Source organism: Clinocottus analis, unplaced genomic scaffold (genome assembly GCF_023055335.1).
Source record: "Clinocottus analis isolate CAN_PGR_092001 unplaced genomic scaffold, fCliAna1.0.p SCAF_13, whole genome shotgun sequence".
NCBI classification, from domain to species: Eukaryota; Metazoa; Chordata; class Actinopteri; order Perciformes; family Cottidae; genus Clinocottus; species Clinocottus analis.
In genome coordinates this window covers 414,542-437,500 of record NW_027175854.1, presented here as the reverse complement: position 1 = coordinate 437,500, position 22,959 = coordinate 414,542, and the positions used below count along the sequence as shown (strand labels likewise).

Sequence of the window (22,959 nt, the reverse complement as noted above, 5' to 3'; positions counted from 1 at the left end):
TACTATGACATACTATAATATAACATACTATAATATAACATACTATACTATGACATACTATAATATAACATACTATACTATGACATTTTTTAACTTAATATATTCTAATTAAATTCATGGTATTTCTTGACGTACTTCACTCTGACTTTTATTATGTTTTTGTATATTATAGACGCCAATTATACGTCATTGTATGACTTTTTTCACATTCTATGCTAACATTTTGATCTTTTTATGACATATCACACTAAACTATGACTTTCATAACTTCTGCATGCTACACTCTTCTATTCTTTACATATTCCATAACTTTTGGATGAGATACTACACTTTGAATGTTGAAGACTTTCATGTGAAACCCTGCTGGTCGGCTCTGATGGGATCGGCTGTGACGGACGTACCTGCATGTGTTTCATGAATATTCATGTGGACGTATTTCCTTGTTTAGTATTCAAAGTTATGATTTGTGCAAATGTTTCAGGCTCAACAGCTTTTATTACACTTAAAATGTGTGTATGAGGGCATTCAAAGTAAATCAACATGTCTGCTTTGTAATGAACACCAAAAGGAAAATAATAATAATCTAACTGTCATAACTAATTCAAAGATCACAACCACATAACCATCAAAACAGAATGAATATTTTAACACTAGCACAGGGGTGAATGTGAACGTACATACGTTTGGGGGTTGTTTGTTAACGTGGTACATTGTCATTTATTTGACTGTAAATCACATTTTCAGAGACGGAGCAGTTCAGTTTAACTACGAACAGAGAAGCGGTGAACATAATAATGACATAATTCATCTTTTTTTAATATATATATATGGTGGCCTGTGTAAAATCCCTGGACTACACTGACTGGAACACAGCGATCGCCACACAGACGGGATCACGGGTGTAATTTAAAGTTTTGTCAGTTTATTGCAACAGATTTGAAATCAGTGAGGACACAACGCAGCGTTTCATGTTACAGAGGGTTTGCTGCAGGCTGGACCCAGACTCATTCACACGACTCCGTCTGCAGGGAGAGTGTTAAAATACATGTACTCTTCTTCATCTCTTCCTCTTCATCCCCCCCCCCCCCCCCCCGGCTGTTCACATGACGGAGCACTTCTCCTCCGCTTTGCTCTTCAGCTCGGTGACGGTGGCCGAGGCCTTCTCCTTCAGCTGGTCCATGTCCATGCTCTGCAAGTTTTGAAACTGGCCCATGATGGAGTCCTTGCCCTCCTCCTCCGTGGCGTCCTCGTCCACCATCTTGAGCAGCTCCTCGGGCACGTCCACGTCGTCGCCGGCGATCTCGATCATGTTCTCGTCCTGCTCGCTCTGCGGACGACAGCATGGAGAGACGCAGTCAGAGACGCAGACGTCACTCTCACAAAGACGGTTTAGTCACCAAGAAATTATCATCTGGTCCAAACTGTCTCTGTATCTTCTCATCGGCATCGTTAATTACAAAGTCTCTATTGTTTTGCTGTAAAATGTGCTGGGTAATTACTTAGAATTACTGCATTTAAACATAAACATTCACACATTAGTTACAAATATTTCTCCCTAATAATTATTATTACTATACACACGTTCTAGTACTTTGTACGTGAAAAAGAAGGACATATTCACGTATGGACTGTATATTTATGCCATTGGAGTAAACAACCTAAACGCTGATTTAAAGGCTTTTTACAGGATTATTAGCTGTCTGCTCGTCTAAAAAACAAACGTTCACCTTTTCCACTCAGTGATCAGTTTATCAGAGGACATGAGGATGAACTAACCATAAACCTAAGTTGTTGACCATTAGTGGATTAATTATTTTGTCCTCTTTTGATTTGACTTCAGTAGGAATGAAACACTTTAAAGTTCAAGACATTTGTGTGTAACTTGTTACAAAAGCAGACCCAGAAGACAGAAACTGAGCCTCTGATCCGTCCTAATCCGAGTATCTGCACTCGAGGATATTCTGTCTGTCTTTCTTCATCCTGTGAAGAAGCTTCTAGTCTCTTTGAGTTTACTGACATGTGGCTTCTGCATCGTACAAATGTTAAACGTGAAGCTTTTCCAACCAGTTCAATCTCGTCAGGTACTCTGTGACTTTAAACTTCAATCTGTGGGATTATCTCAGTCCTGCTTTAGCCTTTCCTCCCTGAATCTCAACGATGGTCTAAAGATATCTTCCATCGCGCTGCACGAGACTCTAATGCCATTAGACGCACAGAAACTTCCTGGTTCCTCATATCTCTACAACATTATTGTTATTTCTAAGTGACTGGACGGCGTGTGGGTTTGTTCTCTGGAAATGAAAAGAATCAACAGAAAGGATCCCTTTAGGTGTCTTGTTGTTAATGAACATACATTTTAAATGCATATTCCAGTTCCATGAAAGACACTTTTGTCCTTTCAAATTAGCATGTAATGTCAACATTATGGAGAAATAATTAGATTCATGTGCATGGCCTCCGGCAATTGTCTCCATCAGATATGTGTGGTTTCAATTTAAAAGACAAAGAGCAAAAAAGAAAAGCACTATTGTTTAAAGTAGAATAGAGTGTCTGGCGCCATGAGAGACCAAGGTCACGACGCATTCAGGTGAATATGAATCATTCGTATTAGAAAAAGATGGATTGAAACGTTGATTTTTGCTCTTTTGCCAAAAAAAGCACTCAGTTCTTCACGAGCAGGTCGTCGCCTCTCGGTGCATTTACCGGATTACAAGACGCTCTCTTGGGACGGCTTAAAGACAAATCCTCACATACCTTGTTTGCTCCATCCATCACACCTTATTTTTCTTTAAAAGTCCTTTAAAAGTCCTGCTGTCGTGCCGTTCACATCCACTAACGTGGGTGTAGCTCTCACTGCCCCGCCGCTCCCTTAGTGATGCCGTCACCTGCTCAGCAGCGTTTAGCTCCTAAGACTCGAGGAGCGACACGGGACACTCGGGCCGACGTCCTCCAGGACGCGGGTTTGAACGTCTTTCCGGCTAATCTACTGGCACGGCTTCCACCTCCTGTCGCCAGCGCTGCGGCTGCCAGGTGGAGGCTGTGAGATAAAGATAACCTCCACCACGAAGCACACGTGTGCTGCGCTACACCTGCAGCGCTGTGACACTGACTCACCTGACGGCCGCACAGCAGAGACACCGATGAGGACCAGTAAGGAAACAAAACACTGATACAGAAACCTCACAGCTTGAATTAAAGGAATTAATAGTACCATATGTCTATGTGTTATGTTATTGAAACTGTCTTTTACTATATTTTATATTAGTTATCTGGATAAACTGCAGCCTGTCCACACTACTTGTTGACACATGCATTAATAAATCTGCTTACTTAAGTGTTTATTAATACATTTGTCAACAACTATAACTCGTGTGGACATCCATTCGAGGAGGCTGCAATATACATAATGAATGAAAATATAGTAAAACACAGTTACAATAATATAGAATGTGTCTTCATAGGATGATGATTATAACTGTTACTTACAAATGTCCTCACATCAACTTCTTTATCGTGTTTTTAACCATTTTGTTTTATGTTTAAAGAGAGTTTGAAGATACTTGATTTAAAGTCAACCCTGAATGTGTTCCTATTTAGTTCATTAATATGTTGAACACATGAAAATCTAAAATATGTCTATTAAGAAGTGCAGGAATCAAAGTATTTACCTTGGGCAGCCTGTACTTTTCCCTGAGGCACACCCTCAGCGTGGCTCTCTCTGCCTTCTTGTGTAAGAAATCTGCATCTCTCTCCATCCTGACGTGAAAGAATACAAATATTATTCACACAGCAACCTTCACGTTGGCTTCAGGAACATCCCGGGTTGCTTTAATCACAGAATATCTTTTATTTAGTTTAGAATATTTCACATTTTGGGGAAGCTGCAAGGAGACACCAGCAGGGTGGAAGTGAACGACCTTGAGCTGTCATCAGCGGACCAAAAGGTCACGAGCGGCACAAGAAGCATCTGAATCTTCATGAAACAGATTTTCCTCCTGATGGTTCAGACTGTTTTGTTCACACATCAATCAATTCAAATAAATAAGAGAAGTTAGCTCAACGCTAAGTCAGGCTCGTTGTTTTCCTCCATATTTTAATACTTCTAATGAATCATAAACTCCTTTATGTTACACATGAAAGGAAAGGTTGTTGCCATCAAATATCAGTGATTTGCGTTATCAAAGTAAATATTTATGCTCCATCTTGACGTCTGTGTGTTCAAGGCGAGACTCGCGTACTTTCCCTCAGCTAATTAAAGATGGGATTATGAGGCCAGACGAGCAGATTGGAAATGAAGCCAAGACGCCGCGACGAGAACGGCTCCAGAGTCAGAATGACGTCGCCGTGGAGCAGAAACACTGGACGGGCGACACTCCTTCTGTTCCACATATTGATCATATTTTATGAGAAGATCAGACGACGTTCTGACATTTTTTATTTCCATCAAACGTTTGTGTGGCTCAAAATTCAGTCATTTTATTTTTTTCCAAAAATAAACCGGATTAATTTTGTGATGTAATACAGGATGTGCTTGATGCTACCAAATGTACTCTGAAAAGTCCGCATTTCAAAATAAAATATTGTTAATAAATGAAATTAATCCGTAAGGAATAATATGAGTGACAGTAAAATGTCTTTTTGATGTGGACCAGCTGGACTGGAGACCAAAATAAAAAAGATAAATAAATATAATCTTGCTTTCCTCTGCTGCACCGCAGCTGGATTATTAGGATTATTAGCGTTACATTTTAAATATGTTCTGCCCATAACGCCGTGTTTTTAAGCATTTTACAATTTTTTTTAAAACTAGAAAGTACCCAAAAAAAATGACCCACAACTGTTCGTGTTGCAGAAACAGAAGACAGATTATGGGAGATTATCGATCCGGGCAGGACCATCGGCCTCGGTCGGGATATTATGTAAAAAATAAATAAAAAAAGCTCTCGCTGGAGCCTCTGCGTTGACCTTCAGCGACAGATGCGACCTCACAAACAGCTCGCAGTGTTTACGTCGCTTCAGGGCTCGGCTAAAAGAAATGTGGTGGTTGAAAAGAGCGTGAAGTAAACAGTGGAGGGGAGCAGACGCAGCTCGTCAAGGTCAGAGTGAACATCGTGCAGCCGCCTGCTGCCCGCGGGCCAATGGCATCGTTTGCGTACTACTTACTTCTCCTCCACCACCTGTTTCTGGTACTCTTCGTACTCCTCGCGGGTCATCCCCGCCGCTTTGGCCGGGTCCGTGGGGGCGGCCTCCTCTTCCTTGTCGCCTCCGCCGCCGAGCCCCATCCCCGACAGGGGGTTCCCAATCATGCTCTTGATCAAGAAAGCCATCTTGAGTCGCCGTGCGTCTGTTCGCTCTGCTGAGGGCGCGAAGATTTTATTCAACGACAACAACAAAAAAAAAAGTGAAAGTGACGCTGCTCCCCTGATGGCGCCCGCCGGCTCGGCTTCCTATCGCTGTCAAATCCAGTGGTAGCGCTCGAGCTAACCTGCTGCTTGTCTATGGAGCCAAGGACACACTGACGACAAGCAACAGACACACACACACACACACACAACGGCCATAATCTGGATTTAATCCTCCCTGCTCCACCATGCTAAGAGGCAGATGGCCTGTTTTCCCTCTATTTTTAAATCATGCAGACCTTTGTCGATCTTTCTCTTTATTAATTCTGACACTTTGTGCTTTTCTTTCTTTTGAAGGCTCATCATGAAGATGTTTTTGGGGACGGCCGTGCTCAGTTCGGGACCACACATATGCTGCATCCGCCCGCTGGCGCTTAATCATATTAGTAAAGTACTGACTGGCCCGTGCGCAGATTAAACCGGTGCGACCGAGCAGAGAGAGAGAGAGAGAGAGGAGCGGGATTACAGCGTTGTTCATCCCCCACCGGGGTCGTCGGTAATGCCGCGCTATTGTTCAGCGGCAGGATGATTGACAGGAGGATGAGAGCCGGCAGGAGAGGCGCCGCCCTATCGCTGCATCGCTCTCTGCAAGATGTGGGGAAGAACTTGTGGATTAACTTGATATTCTTGAGCACGCACACATTTCAGAAACGCTCCTCTGCAACCAAACGTCATGTAATATAATGTAAATGTGTGTTTTATTGTTCAACACTACAGGACGTGTTGGCATCGTGAGCAGCTGACACTCCTGCAGATGTTCTGACCTGGACGCTGTAGTTACACGTGATGCTTCTCAGACCACCAGGCCCAAAACATTGTTGTTTCTTTATGTGACTTGACCTCTTTGACGGTGAAATGCATGATTTTATGAAACACTCCAGTCTGTCTCAATGAGATGAGAAAGTAGGCTACAAACATTTCTGTTACCTTCAGGATGAATATTAATACATTTGGTGATCAATATTTGAATAAGTCTAACTTTTCAAAACTGAATTTCTTTATATTTATTATACTTCTAATGGAGTATTCTTAATGTGGTATTAGTGAATACTTCCTCTACTTGACATACAGTAGATTTCATGTCAATATTCTGCAACTTTAAGCATTTATAAACAGTTTGAATCAATATTAGAGGTTTTTAATACACCATTCAAAAGTAAAATGTAGTTTTCAGCAGGTTTAAGCCAATGTTTAGTTTTATCTATTGTTATTATTGTTATACAAACATGTAATAACTAATGTAACACTCAGGATTTCTTCATGTGTGTAATTACATCATGCAAACGTTTATTCATCTTAAAAATATATGTAGTGAAAACATACGAGTCCCTGAAGCTGCATAGTGTGAATAAAGCTATTTATTAGGTGTTTATATTTGGCTTATAATAATAATAATAATAATAATAATAATAATAATAATAAGCAGGTGTATATTTCTACTGAAAAGGGTCTGAACATGTTGCTTGTTAGATGTTTTTAACTACAGGTCCACATCTTCATCAGGTGCTCACTGGAATGAACTGAGATGCAGAAGAAGAGTAAAGAAAAGTGTCTCACATGATGAAATAAGCAGACGCCACGGAGTGATTTGGGTTTTCTGTTTATGTAAATTGTTCATATACAGGACATGTCAGATTCTGACATAAACGGAAGTTTTCGTCACCAAATAGTTCATTATTTTATACAAAATTGCACATTTCAAAACACAGGTTCTTGTTTTGTTCTCCATGATTTGGGATTTGGGGAAAATTTTGACTTTTAACAACAAACTCCATGGATCCAACAACCCAAAAATACTGCAAGGAAAATGTTACATCATGTTGGAAATTCAGAGGTCAATTATCTACTGAACAAATTAAAAATCCGCAATTAATTAAAACAAACTTCTTTCAACAAAAATCTTCCCAAGTACAATAACTTACAATCTGAAAAGAATCAAACCAAAAAAATAATTACCAAAATGGACATTCACTCATTTACACACCTTCTTTTCATAAACGCATTTCATCAAAAGAACTTCTTTGCTGCTGCTTCTTGTTGACTTCTGCAAGAGACAAGAAGAGACAAGAAGAGACAAGAAGAGACAAGAAGAGACAAGAAGAGACGAGAGGAGACAAGAAGAGACGAGAGGAGACGAGAAGAGACGAGAGGAGACGAGAAGAGACACAAAGAGACGAGAGGAGACGAGAAGAGACGAGAAGAGACGAGAGGAGACGAGAGGAGACGAGAAGAGACACAAAGAGACGAGAGGAGACGAGAAGAGACGAGAAGAGACGAGAAGAGACGAGAGGAGACGAGAAGAGACACAAAGAGACGAGAGGAGACGAGAAGAGACGAGAAGAGACGAGAAGAGACGAGAGGAGACGAGAGGAGACGAGAAGAGACACAAAGAGACGAGAGGAGACGAGAAGAGACGAGAAGAGACGAGAAGAGACGAGAAGAGACGAGAAGAGACACAAAGAGACGAGAGGAGACGAGAAGAGACGAGAAGAGACGAGAAGAGACGAGAAGAGACGAGAAGAGACACAAAGAGACGAGAGGAGACGAGAAGAGACGAGAAGAGACGAGAAGAGACGAGAAGAGACGAGAAGAGACGAGAAGAGACAAGAAGAGACACAAAGAGGAGACAGAGGACACAGAGCGTGAGACACGGTGGTGGAAGAAGAGCTCTCAGCTTTAATCTGAAATCTTCTGCATCAACAAAGTAAAAAGTAAAAGTCCTCCTGGCTGCTCTGCAGTCAAGTCACAATGAAAGCTCTTGACGTGTCTGTTTATTTTCATTTGTTTTAATGTTTATCTTCTGGATATTTAACTGTGAAGTGACTTTGAGTACTTAGAAAAGCACTATATCAATAAAATGCTTCACCAAAAGTAGAATTATTAGTATTAAAATACACTTAAAAGTACTAAAGTAAAAGTAGTTATTATACAGAATGGCTGATTATAGAATAATATATATTATGTCACAGAATATGTCTTTTAATGTATTTTATTAAAAACAAAAGCGATTACTTCTCTTCATTCCATAAATTGTCAATCAAGATCTCCAGATGAGAATAACTGCCGTCTTACTTGTACATGATGTAGCAGAAGAACAGGACCGACTGGACGATGATGAAGATCACAAAGTGAAGCGTGGATAAGCAGGCGGGCATGGGCGGCGGGTCGGGGCACTTCACGGCCTTTTCAGCTGGATTCTGTGGGTGGAAACGTTCAAATAACCCGAAAAAAAAAGGAAGTTCAGCCCAATTTGGGTCCATTTCTGATAATGTGCTCCACGCGAGGCTCCGCCCTGGACTCTACCTGAGCGCTGCGCTGCACCAGGTGCTCCACGTCCCTTTTGACCGTGTGCAGATGTTCCTTGATGTCGTTGAAGTGCTGCACGGTCTCGTAGGTCCCGGCCGCGTTGCCCTGGTGTTGGGCCGAGCCCATCTGCTTCAGCGACTCGTGAAAGACGGTTCTGCGGGGACAAAGAAAAGACGCTGAAGTCTCGGCAGGAGCAGGAAAAACATGAATACTGCAGCGTCTTTTCCCCCAAAGGACCCAAATGATGTAATGTTTTAGTGCAGCGGCCTTTTTAATATCAAATTAATATCTCTGAAATGTAGTCAAAATGTTTCAGTCCATGTCAGGAAAGAGGATGTCCAGCAAATATGCCGTGTGGTATCATTTATTTACAGTAATACAAATTAATCTCTTAATCCCTATTCACTGGAGGCTACATATTGTCAAAGTTTGAAAAACAGAAAATTACCATCTGATAAAAGAGGTCATGATTGCTGATTTAATCCCTTATGAAAACATGTCCTTACACGAGATTACAAGTACAGGAGGTTAAGAAACAGACCGCAGAGCTTCTCTGTGTGCAATCCAGAGTCCAGCCGTCATCAGAGGGAAATATGAACATAGGGATTGAATCACTAAAAGAGGACTACGAGGTGCAAACAAATACATGTGGCCATCGGAAATGTGTTTCTCTTTTGAAACTGACATTGTTTAATAACAAAATATTAATAAATACATAATAATTAAAGGTTTGGTTCCCTCAAGAGAGAAAACCACACAGTGGAAGCGCTCAAGAGTTGTTTCACTGGTTTGTGAGCTCGTCAGTAACTTCTAACTTTCTCTAAATTAGACCCATGAAGTGAGACATTTCCTCTTTATTGCATTTAACCTGAAGTACCTGCAACTTCCACACGCTTTGCTACGTCATATAAACACAGTTTATTAGACGTTTGTCTAATTTGAGCTCTGTGGCTCTGACAAAAAGTGTTCAAACAAAATCCCACCTATCAATTTATTTTGTTCAGCCCAAAATCATAAATCCAGGATTTTCCTCGGCGGGCTCGACAGTCGGTACACATGACATCTCTGTGCCGGGAACAACTCCCCAAATGAAGACAGTAAACCCTTCAACAGGGAGAAAAGGGAAGACAACAGCATCTCTAAAGTGGAAACCAGCGGACACTCGAGCGAGTGCAGCGACTCCTTTAAGCGTCTTCCAGATCCAGAAGAGCAGGATTTATGCTCCAGAGACGTGGACACTGATGTCTGCTAATGGTGTCATGTCTTCTAATATCATTAACATTAATAACACACACACTTCAAAACCGTTCAAGACCTTCAACACCAATTAGAAAATGGTCAAATCTGTATCCTTGACTTTCATTTCCATCAGTGAATGAAATGCAGCGCAGAAGAGAACCAAGACGTCTAAGCCCGGATCAGATTTCTCCACAAAATGTAATTTCTCAAAGTTGATTACGTACAAGGAGAAAGCAATAAGTTTCCCTTATCATCTTAAACACATCTAAGACGATTATGGAGGAGAAAAAAAAGTGACCTGACAAATGAAAAGAAGTGCGGAGGAGGAGGAGGAGGAAGAGGAGGAGGAAGAGCAGGGGGATTGTGACAAGAAATCAATTGGGAGGTAAAGCGTGTTTTGTGGTGTACGACAGATGTATTTAAAGACGACTAATCTGATAAGGACAAAATGGTGCTAAGATGGTGGCCTTTTCTTGCTCCGCCACATGGCTGAGGTCTGAAAGCATGGACAGGGATGACACACAAACAAAATCTAATTTGCTTCCCAGAAAAGGGGGGGGATATAAAAAAAATAAAATCTCCCTTGAGAAAGTAAGTGAGCATTTATTAAAGCCTATATCTAATCTTCATCTGCTACAAGTGACCTATTTATGAGCAGAAAGCCTCCTTGGAGCCGGAGATGAAGTCCTATCATGAACTCTGCGTCTGAACGATGGGCCGGACGAAGTACGAGCTTAACTCCACAAAGTGACACAGATCAGTTGCTCACATTAGCACATTAGAGGCAGCAGCTGCAGGGACCACACTCATGTTCACCGACCATCACATTACTCCTGGTCGATTTGAACTCGACCCACGACACAAACTCTGTCTTCCCTGCTGTTCGTACGGTTCCCTGCACTTGGGGATAATTAGCACATGAGACACGCAAGTGAGAGTCTGAGTCCTGCAGGCGACGGGTCAACAATATAATAAAGAAAACCGTGTATTTGAGGATGAGTGTCCCGTTGGATTTAGGGCATAGAAACAGCTTGGGTGCTTTTATGATACACAAGACTAAGAGATTAATGTTACATAAAATACAACCTTTAATATCTGCCGATTCTGATTAATTCTTAATGCAGATGGTGCGTTGAAATTAAGACACACGATCAAACTGCGGCCGCGGGACCAACACGTCTTTATTGAATAAATAAACGGTGTCTCTATTGGGACTTTTAAAGAAAAAGGGGCTGATAGAGAGTTAATTAAAGAAATGAAGATAATTAAAAGCTGAATATAGGAGTCAACAAAAAGGTTGACTTGAAATAATCAGACTAGTTGCGCCATTCATAATTTAAATATTGGTGAAAAACATTCATTAAAATCCCCTGAAAGGGTTTTGAAGAGGACATCGACTAAGCCCACAAGCACCTTAGACGAGCAATAAAACAAAAAGCACAAGACACAAGAGCATCAAAACATCGCGTCCTGAACACCTGACCAGGCTTACTTACTGTAAGTACCAAAATCAAACAGTCATGGAAGGCACACCACCATGAAATCTCTTTTAATCTGTATTATCGTGGCATTAAAAACCTGCTCGGCTCTCATCCGAGTGGTGAGGAGCCCACAAACATAATGAAAGGAGGAGCTGAAGATTACAGCTGGATATTACTTTATTATCCTGTCTCTCTCAGACATTATATCCTTTTTATTCATGCTGAAGATATATATCTATATCTATATCTATATCTATATATATATATATATATATATATATATATATATATATATATGGAACGACCAATTCATTTACTCACCATCTGTATTTTATTTATCTATATTTTGTTGTTTTGTTTGCTTGGTTTGTTCGTGTGTGTTGTTGCTCCTCGATGGCACTTTATAAAAGACAATTGTATTTATATTTAATATGAACGTTGTTTAATCCTGCAAACCCCAACAAAACAAAGGTTGAGGCTGCTGATAAACATCCAAACTCCCTCTCTTACCTCCAGGAGTAAATGATGCAACTTCTTAACTCCTGAAATGCAATCAATGCTTTTTATTGAGTCAGATGGTTCAGAGCCGTGTGATGATCATCCCATTTAGCGCTGGAGCTTCTAGCCGTTTGTGTGTGAACGTGCACGCGACCGACTTGCTGGATTATCATGCTGGCAGACACCTGTGATGCTGCGACCACTGCATCCTGAGATTAAATATGATTTAAGGGATTTAACGGCAAGGATTTCCCTTGTTTTTCCAACGCTCGCATCACGGGTCTCTCTCTTGACGTTCGCTGCAACAACAACAGCTAGTTTTTAACAACAACCACACTGTTGTTGCTTACCTGAGCTCGTTCAGATTTTTGAGGACCTCCTGCTGGTTGTTTATGACGGAGCCCAGCTGTTGTTGACTCGCAGGGTCCAGCTGAAAGAGAGACAACGTGCAGGTCTGGAGGTAAGCATGTAGTTATGATAACCTGCTAATAAAGCAGTGAGCTTCAGTAACAGATATGATATGGATGTGAGTGCACAGGTTTCTTCACGTGTGGATGATTTGTTCGAGCAACAGATATCAAATAAACATGGAAAACAGGACCAAAAGAGATGAGACCAAAATGTAGATTAAAAGACTAGAAAATTGCCAAAAATCGCTCTATATTTTCGACTACAAGGACTGAAATAGTCAATTTAATCTGACGTTAACGGACATGGACGCATCACTAAATGAGAGAAAAGATTCTGGCTAAAAGAATGAACGCAACATTTTTTAGTTGTTGACTAAAACTACAAAAAATTATGAAGTAATTTAATTTCAAGACTAAATCTAAAATAGCCATTGTTGCATACTGTGTTGAATATGTTGCATATTGTGTTGAATATGTTGCATATTGTGTTGAATATGTTGCATATTGTGTTGAATATGTTGCATATTGTGTTGAATATGTTGCATATTGTGTTGAATATGTTGCATATTGTGTTGAATATGTTGCATATTGTGTTGAATATGTTGCATATTGTGTTCAGTATGTTGCATATTGTGTTGAATATGTTGCATATTGTGTTCAGTATGTTGCATATTGTGTTGACTCTGGTGCACATTGTGTGTGTTGGCATGGACGCGCTCACCTGTCCCGACTCGGCGTTCATCCCCTTCTTGGTGACCTCGGTGGTGATGACAGACACGTACCTCCGCTGCTCGTCCAGGATCATGGCGAGCTGCCGGTGCAGCTGCTTGATCTCCAGGTGGATCTGGTTCTGGCCCTCAAACACCTGCCGGATCTCCCGGTCGCTCACGGTCTCATACATGTCATCAGCTGAGGAGGACGTGAAGAGGGAAACCATTAAAATAAAACATACAAACACTTATTGAAGGGATTCATGATTATACCTTCTAAACATGTTGACTTGTTCAGATTATTCAAAACAGATAAAGAGTAAAAAATGAACTTTATGTTGCTGATCAATGTATGATTTGATGGGAGAACTAACTTGGCTCTCCTTGGACGCTCGGGTGCTCTTTCTGAAATTCCTCTTTCTTTTTGTCGAGCTCTTGCTGGAAGTTCTGAAATTCCTCCTGGTACTTGTCCTTCTCTTCTTTAGGGATCTCAGATTCAGGTGGGGGCTTCAGTGGGAGAGACAAAAAACAAACTCAATGGAGGCTGTGCTTAAGCTACTTGTGCACATACATGCATGCGCACACACACACACAGAAACACAGCTACAGAAAAGCACACACACACACACACAGGCGTCCATGTATTGAAAGCTCTGGTAAAAGGTAGTTACCGGTTGCTGGCCGGGTTCTGTGAGTGTGAACGTCAAGAAGGACAAAACATCGTGGTCATCTGATGGAGGAAGCAAATTCAGAATTAGAAAACAGAAACGAACATTTTAAATCATGGCAGCACTTTACATGAGTGCGTGGTGACAGGAAGGTTATAATTTAGGGTAAAAAGAGTGAAACTGGGTCATAGCATGGCTATCACATAATATCAGTTTATTTTTGTTTTAAGGGCAGCAGTCATGAGAGGAAGAACATCTCAATAGGATACGAATTGTCTTTCAGAGAGAAATAATGATGGTAGTGTTGCAAATATACTGATGAAAAGCGGATAAGAGAGGCATTAATAATAGAGAAATAAACTTTATTATAATTAGATAATAGGGAAACTTATGGAGCTAATATCAGAACACATAAACACATACACAAATATCTAGGAAATCATCGTATTATGTAATATATGTACTGTCCTTATTTCAATAACAATCCCTCCATCCAAACCCCACAGATCAGCCCGCCTGTGCCTCCACGTCTGTTAATTTGAGATTAAATTAGTCTGGTTTTTAAGTGGCTCAAGAGGGGAAAGTATAGTTTTAATTAGGACAAAGAGAAATACTCCAAAAAAACCTCACATTTCACTCACAACTTCAAGGATTTCCCACACAGAGGCCCGAACAATACCTGCTAAACCACCAGTGGCAGCCGAGATGCCGAAGAAGCCGTCGGCGGGGAGGACCATGTTGTCCACCTTGGTGCAGAACTCGTAGTCGTCTCTGTCGGGGGTGAAGCCATTGTTGATCATCACCTGAGGGGGAAAAGACCGAATCAGATCCACTGAATGAAAAGGGACAATCATTAGCACGTTATAAACGTCTATTCTCTTCCTCTACGGCTTCACTTGCACGTGAACACTGCGAGAGGTTTTCCCGTACCGTCAGCGTCTTCCTGTAGTACGTTATTTTGGCTCGGATGGGATACGGTTTGTTGCGGAAGTCTCGTAAACACGTGCCGAGGGCCTGCGTGGTGCCGTCGCTGCAGCAAAACAACAGTTTCAGACGAATTACAACGATTGCATTGAGCGCAGCGCTCCACATAGCGTGTATTGATACATGAGTGAGGACCAGGAATGTATGTTTTTGTAAACACTCGTTTAGTGTGAGTTCCAAGATAAACTGAAATGGCATTGAAAGAGTGATTTAAAGCTTTCACTGGCCCGGGGGAGATTAGGAAAGATAGAGGATTATTTACTTTCCAAGCAAATATAATCATATTTCCTAATCTTCTATAAATTGTTAAAATTTGAGTTGGTGACGACATGCGAGCAAAATAAACGTTTACTTACTTTTGATGGTCATAAACAAGTTTGCCATTGTTTCCGACAACAACTATAGAGGGGTTATTTTTCTGGAATAAAGATGGAAGAAAACAAGGAAACACATTAATCCTTTTTGTTCATCTGAAGACCAGAGGTGGCTTTGTTTGGATGTAATCTTATTTTATTAATCCCATACCTGCAACATATAATACTGAAATGTCATCAGACCGATGGAAACACTTGTTTTGCATAACAGTGATCTATATATCTATCTACTTAGAAACACATCCAGTTGTACAAAAGAAAGACAAAACAACAATTGTTAAAGTATTTAAAGTCATACACACAATAAACACGTGAATATTTAACAGGTTTTCAACAAAAGTAAAGAAAACATGTCTAATGTTGGGGTTTTCCTATATTTTTAAACACAAAAATTAGCCCAAAGAGGCTGAATATGTATCTGTAAAGTAAATCTGAAAATGTTGATAATGATAATAATGACAATGGTGGAAATAAAGTGTGTGTGTATATATATATATATATATATATATATATATATATATATATATATATATATATATATATATATATATATATATATATATAAAAAAACACTTTTCCTCTGTGACTAAACCTGCTGATATATGTTTTCAGGGTCATCATGGACAGTTATAATGAACACGGACCTTTCCGTCGTTGTCAAAGGAGTCGAAGAAGATCCCGACTCCGTTCCACTGGTCGGCGGCGCCGTACACCGGACCGTCGAGGCCTTGGTCAGTGGTGAACCACACAGCCTGCAGACGAAGAGGCACACGAGTCCGTTAGTTTTGGCTCCTTATCAACAAGTTGACATTTTATTTTTTGGGGAAATTTGTTGCCTTTCAGGTTTCTCTCCTCACAAAGAAGTTAAGTCAGGTGAATGTTGGGAGTCAGTGTTACAGGTATAAAACAGGATGCGCATCTTTTAAATGCACATCTTTCCATATCGGATGGTAGCACTTTACATTACAGTATCTAATTAGATCGTTGGGACAGAATTAGGTAAATTCTCTCGGGATTTGATATATTTATGGGTGATTGTTTTTTGTACTCTTTGTTTATATTTGTACATATATTGCCAGTTTTTATTGGCTGCATAACACTCATGTAAACCATGAGTGAGTAAGAACGTGGCCAAGCCTTCAAAGCCAAGCTTAGATTTGAGATGCTCGGAGCTACCAATACAGTTTGGTACAGTTTTCACTCGTACAGCAGATGCAGTATGTCAGCTCAGCGTCGTGCAGATGTTCCAGATCTTAAACGTGAACCAACGCAGACGTGTCGCCCTTCCTTACCAAACCGTCCGCTCCCATCCGGCCTCGTCCAGACACTCTGAAGGTCACCTCGGCCTCCCAGTGGGCGAAAGAGACTTTGTTCTTTGTCCACACGGAGCCCTTCTGGCTCCTGAGGGACGGCGTGATGCGCACCTGGTCTGCACTGGGAATAGCATCTAGGACGGGGAGGAGAGAGAATAAGCAGGGTTTTAGTTTAACATCTAATGTTTGATGATTTCTACGAAAGTATTTGGCTTATCACAACATATGTAGTATTTGATTTGATTTGTTTTAAACCACAAACGCACACAATCTCATATCATGCCATTGTAACTTGGATAATGTTGGGTTTGATAACATCTTGAAGACCTATGTCTACAATAGAGCTCTGTAAATATATGTATTGTAGATATCTATAGGTGTTTCCTGTCATTACTATATTGTCCTATATCTAACAAAGGAGCAAAAACATCCCTAAATGATACTTTATCATGTAATCTTTGACTGTGGAAAATGGTGCTGGATGAAAATAACGCAGACTGACAATGTTCCTGTCCTGTATCCAGGATGATTTAGGGGCAATGCAGTGTAATCTCATGCTGCTGCTTATTGAGAGCTCATATCAGCAACTCACATGGGTGATGCAAGAATCCAAAGGCCCATTTTGGCGAGAGGAAAGTTCAACACTTCCTCTGCATGCGTCTCACTGCGCTCAGCGACCCCATAACACGTTGCAATAGGACTTTAACGCTGAGCTCGGGGCGCTTAAATGAATGAATTCCCCGGTGCAGTTTTGAATGGAGGAATCAAACCGCTGTCACTTCCAACCAGCCTCCGCGGAAACACGTCAGTTAAAAACCCTCCACAACACCGCCGATGTCTCGGCTGCGCTCGAGACATCGTGAACACGCGAGTGTTTTTTAACAAACAGAGCAAGCGGCTCTGTGACGTTGACAGCTGGAAACTTACTTCCCGTGTGGATCCAAAACGGGATACCGCCGTCCGGCTGAGACAGGTGCGGTCCTTTGAAGCTGTATTTGTACTCAAACCGGCGGTGAGGAAGCTCTTCTGGCGCCGAGGCACCGGGGGCGACGTCACCGACACCGCCGCGAAATATTAGCGTTGCGAGAAAAGTTATTACCAACACAGGAGCGCTGGCAGCCGGGCGCCGTGCCGTGGACACCGCCATGTTTCTGTATCACTGCTGACGTAGCGCTGAGGCCAGGAGCATGACGGGAAGCCTGTAGGCCAACAGGGCGGTTTCTGATTGGTCGGCCTCTATTTAGGTCCTTTTTTTTCTTTCTTCTTCTTCTTCTACTTTTTTTTTAAAGGTTATCTGAGGTCGACACGTCATGTTTGCAGAAAAATAAAAATAGGTACATTTAATTTAAATGCAGCTATGTTTGTATCAATTAGGGCTGCATTTTTTTTCAGAATTAGTCTACCAATTATTTAAAAAAATATATTTTTATTTATTGTTCAGCATATCAAATGTCAGACACTGGCCATCAAAATATCACATATTGCATTTTTATTTTTTTGTTGAAAATGCTAATGCTAATATGAATGTGGTAACCTTGTAAGACTGATACAAAACGGGAATACAAACATAATGTGATACTAATACAAATTATATTGTAACCCTAATACTTTGCTAATACTAATATTAATTCAATTCAATTCAGTTTATTTTGTAAAGCCCAAAACCACAAATACAAGATTTGCCTCGGAGGGCTTTACAATCTGTACACATGACATCCTGTCCCAGGACCTCACATCAGGAACATCTCCCCAAATAAAGACAGTAAAACTCTTTCACAGGGAAAAAAGAGAAGAACTCTTCAAAGAGCAACAGAGGACGATCGTCTCCAGGATGGACAAATGCAATAGATGTCATGTGAACAGAATGAGCAACGTAACAGAGTTACAGCACTTTACATGAATATTAATGATAACACTAATGTTGATACTTGGTCATAAATTTGTGGAAAATGCGCGTCACACTTTCCCAAAGCCCAAGGTGATACCAGCATAACTTCTACTTGACCAAAGAAGAAAAGAACAGTCGCTTTTTCTACATTGATAACGTAATAAAGTCTTTTGTGTCTTTCATTTTACATGTTTATAACACAGACCAGGGTGTAACCTGCCTTCGCCCCTAAACAGGATAAGCGGCTTAGTTAATGGACGGATGGATGTTTAGAACACAGTTCAACCATAAATATTAACATAAACCATAAATATGACTCGAAAGGACTCGAACGTGACCAAAGAGAGCTCCCCAAGTTATGAGAATATACATTTTTATATCCCTAGCTTGATGCCACACATGATTGTCACTCAATTCTCACAAAAATCTAGTATCCAAACATTTTTCAAATGAGGTCATTTACATTGAAATATGATTAGCTGGTGTATTAATGCTGTATCGTACATGTGCATTAAAAAATGTATTATAGGATCCTCAAATTATCTGAATTAGCTGAATGAAGGGCCACACTGTAACAAGCAACGACCTCATCCTAATAGAGGTTTTAGTGCTTCCAGCAGCTGGGGGCTCGTCAGCCCGCATGAGGTCACTGAAAGGTCAAGTGACCTCGCTGCCTGGCCGCTGCTGCAGCTTTCACTGTCGTCTGAAAGCCTCAGCGGGAGCCGGGAGGCGACACAATTATGTGTCACTCGCCTTTCTATGTACTTTCAGCCCGCTCTTTCCTGTAGCTTCTGGAGGTGCGGCATCACTTTCTGTGAGCGCCTGTGATTACGGGTTCAGGAACGAACCCCGAAACAAAACAGGCTTTGTGGTGACGCTAATCTGGAGACTTTGACTACTCCGGCTCGTGATCAGTGAATGGCAGCGACTGATTTCATCAGGTTTTATGCCGCAGTCATTACACGCAAAGGATACATTTTCTTTACAGTGAGGCGACACAGGGATGGTCTTTTACTCTTTGCTTTGCACGAGTTCACCGTTGAATCATTTCTGCACCTTTTCAAAACCACTAATGTCACAAGAAGATGACGGATTTTCACACAGAATGATTTTTATAGAAATACTGCCAATCCTAAAAACTATGATTGATCTAGTTTCGTCTTAATGGACAAAACTCACAGGACGGAGGTCCAGAAGAGAGTTGTCTTGTTCTTGGTTTGTGTCTTTGCTGAATAGTTTGGCATAAAGTGACTGTATAGATAAACATATTTATATCAGAGGAACTTTGAGGTATGCAACTCTGAAAACTAATATATCAGAAACAGAATTTCAAAGTTATGAAAAGTAACAGTTGTCCAGTGGATTTAGAGAGCAGAGCAAATAGAGGCCTCTCTCTTTTGTCTGAGGAAGTTCTCATTAGAGAGTTAAACCACACTCTTTGGAAGGAAATGTAGGATTTAAATGACAATAGCAATGCTAATGGTCCCATTTAGCGGTGGACAATGGAAACCTGTAGGATGTTAATGGGTCACTGAGACTGTGAATAGCCCATCACATGAGTCAGCACAAACATTTGGCCAGTGAATTACAGGATGCTGCAGTAAACCTATGTTGGTTTAGGAGTGTTCTGCAGCATGAACTAATCATTTATTAATATTTAAAATACATACTGAATCCGCATTTGATCAATCTAATACATGTAGTTGCATGTCGGGTTGTTCTTTCCTTTCACTTTCAACACAATATCTCACATCCTAACACATCCTCATCTCTTGCGTTTGTTTATTTGAATCCATCGTGTGGATGAGATCCTCAACGGGCCTCATTAGATAAAACAATAGCGCTTGTGCTCGGGGCCGCCGGCTCCTGGAGGATCTAAAGATGTTTGTGTTGCCGTGTCACATGAGGGGGAAAGGGAGAGTGGCTGGTCGCCTCCTGCAGTGACACCGCAGCTTAGTTAAATGAAGCCTGTTGCCTCACGGTGTTTATTCATACCCGAAAAAGCACAAAGCCGTCAATTATCACACCAGCACAAATGTCGGCTGAGACGACGGCATGTTAAGGAAACGTCCTGCGGCTGAACCCGCTGTGCTCTTCAGTCTAACCACCCATGATGCAAATCTCTACCTGGCCCCGCTGGAGGACGGGAGATCATGATTTTCATATGTTTAAATTACCATGAGCTTGATTTTCATTTACATCTACGGTGATGCATGCGTGCATCTAACAGGAGACACAAGCCGTGTTTATGATGATAAAACCATACTTTCAAACACATTTACTCCCAATTTAGACTCTGCTGTTTTTGTATTCGCTGGCTCAGTTCTGCACACACGGGCTACACACTCACCCTCGACAATGCAGGAAAGGCCGAACCTTTATTTCACATTACTTCAACGCGGTCCAGCGCGGTCCGGCCTAGAGAGGGCACGTATTGTCCACTGAGGACTTTGGCACATTCATTTGAAGAGCGGCCCTTTCTCATTATTACCAGACACACTAAACGATGGGCCCCAAACAATACCGAACAGATCCCTTTATGCGCACAAGTGCTCAACGTTTTCGGCAACCACCGCCACTCCCTCTTCTTTTCAGATACCTGCACAGAAGTGAAAGATGTAGAGGACACAAAAGATATTCCCAACTTTCCCTTTCTCCCATTCTGTGAGACGGGCCCATTTTAAAGCTTTTATTTGTGCAAAGCCTCTCATTAACTCCGCTCATGCTGCCTCCCTCGGCTTGCCGTTGCTTAAGTACTGGGTGTTGTAAAAAAAAAAAAGAAGAAGAAAAAAAAGCTACCAATTAGTCTCTCATCAGCTCCAATTAGGGGAGACAAAGCCTGAGTAAAGATAACTCAATGAGCACAGAGGTGGAAGGCCGAGGGGCTGTCCCGTGTGTTTCTGTGCCGCGTACATTTGTGTCGTCCGGGGGGCCGACGCCACATAGTTTGTAATCATTGAAGAACTCGTGGCCATTCAGGTTGACCCGCTGCAGCGCAGGTCCATTCACTCGGCGGGCTCCTCAGCGGGCCCTTTTCTCAGGGCCAAGTGTTGTTGTGCTGGGAAGACAGGCCCCCCAGGAGTCCCAGAAAGAGAGCCATTCAATCCTCTCTACCTGCCTGCAGCACATAAAGCACTTAAGGCCTGGCCGATCTCTCATTATTGTCTCCTTCACTCTCAATACTTCCTTAAACTTAGGCCCCCAACAAGAGCAAGCCCCTTTTAGAGGAGGGGAGCAGGGGATGTATGTTAAGGGGGTGCCTTTCACCTCATTAGAATTGAATTTGCTCTGTCTTGTAATTACGTCGGAGGGCAACAATGTGTTTTTCTCATCATAATCTTCACTGAATGGGGGATTTTTGGGGCAGTTAATTTGCTGTCCACGCTAATGCATTAATGAATGAATCGGGTAGCACTAATTTTATCTATGCTGCTCTCTCTGTTTGTTTCCTCCGTCGGTTTCCAAGAGTTCTGGGCGGCCGCTACTAATAAAATTACCTCATTAAAGCCGTTATGGCAGCACAGTAACTCACTCATTCATTTGTTATCAAACATTTTCTTTGGAAAGGGGGCCGAGGGTGTTCCCATTCAGTGTTGAATCTTTTTGTGGGTAGTTCTAAATAATGAGGGGGGACAAGCAGGGAGATATAATTAGGAACAAGGGGCCACTTCAGCAAATATTTGAAATCTTTTAAGGCTTTCCCTTGTATGATGGTGATTAATTACTTCCAGAAGGGATTTTGGAGAAATATATTGCCAAGTTTTCCCCCCACCGGCCCGACGAGACGCCTCCAGCTTGTTAAAAGGATGTGCACAGGACGTTCATTTCGGCTCCTCTTTAATCAAATGGGAATCGTGACATGTACTGTTCTCTGAGAATGGCTCATTGTGAAATAAAGACACAACATGTAAACAGCGACGCAGCATTTAATGAAGGTGGCATCTGACTGGAGGATTCCTTGGCGCGCACGGAGAGAAATTAACAACCGTGTTTCTGTTTGGGATATTGATGAAATGATGACGATGATTGGAATTGTAATGCCCATGATCATTACGGTGAAACTCAACAGCGGTGCTGTTGTTCGGGGGTCACTTTTCAAACGTCATTGCTTTGCTTCCGGGGAACAAAACGCAACAGGTTTTCACCAAAATGTTGACGCCAATTACTCCGGCCGAGTTTATCAAATTGGTCTTTTTTTTCAGGTAATGTCATCACTGGTGGCTGCTCACATTGTTGTCAATCAAAAGCTGTTAAATATTGTTGCGTAACATCTAATTTCAGGGCCTGGAGTCCAAAAATAAACAAGAACACACACATTACCTATGCTGGCTGAGCATCTCCACAAAGCTTCAGCCATAATTGTGTTTTGATTCTCTTCTTGTGCTTCTGTGAACTACACTGCACAGTTTAATGAGTTCACTGAGCACTGAGTGCTGTCAGTCAGACTGTAATCACACACACACACGATGACTGAGGACAGACCGCCACCTGGTGGACAAAGAGGAGTACTGCACCGCCGCGGCGGCATCGCGTATTGTGGGCAGTGAAGGAGTATTCAGACCTTTTACCAGAGTAAAAGTATTAAATATAGAAGTACTCATGCAGTATGGCCCCTTTGAGGGGGTTGAATCCTGGTTTTTATATTTGATTAGATCATCATATGTTTTCTTTTCAATTCCAGATGTT

At 41.6% G+C, this 22,959-nt stretch overlaps 2 protein-coding genes across 2 annotated transcripts; both read right to left on the bottom strand.

The window, feature by feature from the left end:
* Nucleotides 1-1,099: 1,099 nt before the first annotated feature.
* cplx4a (complexin 4a) lies at nt 1,100-5,327 on the bottom strand. Its single transcript, XM_068574725.1, has 3 exons — nt 5,164-5,327; nt 3,669-3,756; nt 1,100-1,327 (listed from the first exon to the last, which is right to left on the bottom strand). Exons 1-3 carry the CDS (start codon nt 5,325-5,327, stop codon nt 1,100-1,102), a joined length of 480 nt encoding a protein of 159 aa, XP_068430826.1.
* Nucleotides 5,328-6,986: 1,659 nt separating this feature from the next.
* lman1 (lectin, mannose-binding, 1) lies at nt 6,987-17,533 on the bottom strand. The gene is made up of 13 exons (XM_068574087.1): nt 17,313-17,533; nt 16,365-16,519; nt 15,717-15,824; nt 15,055-15,116; nt 14,645-14,744; nt 14,394-14,517; nt 13,718-13,776; nt 13,421-13,553; nt 13,058-13,245; nt 12,277-12,356; nt 8,706-8,862; nt 8,475-8,599; nt 6,987-7,446 (listed from the first exon to the last, which is right to left on the bottom strand). The coding sequence occupies exons 1-13, from the start codon at nt 17,530-17,532 to the stop codon at nt 7,410-7,412; spliced, it is 1,548 nt and encodes a 515-aa protein (XP_068430188.1). The 5' UTR covers nt 17,533; the 3' UTR covers nt 6,987-7,409.
* Between the last annotated feature and the right edge of the window lie 5,426 nt (nt 17,534-22,959).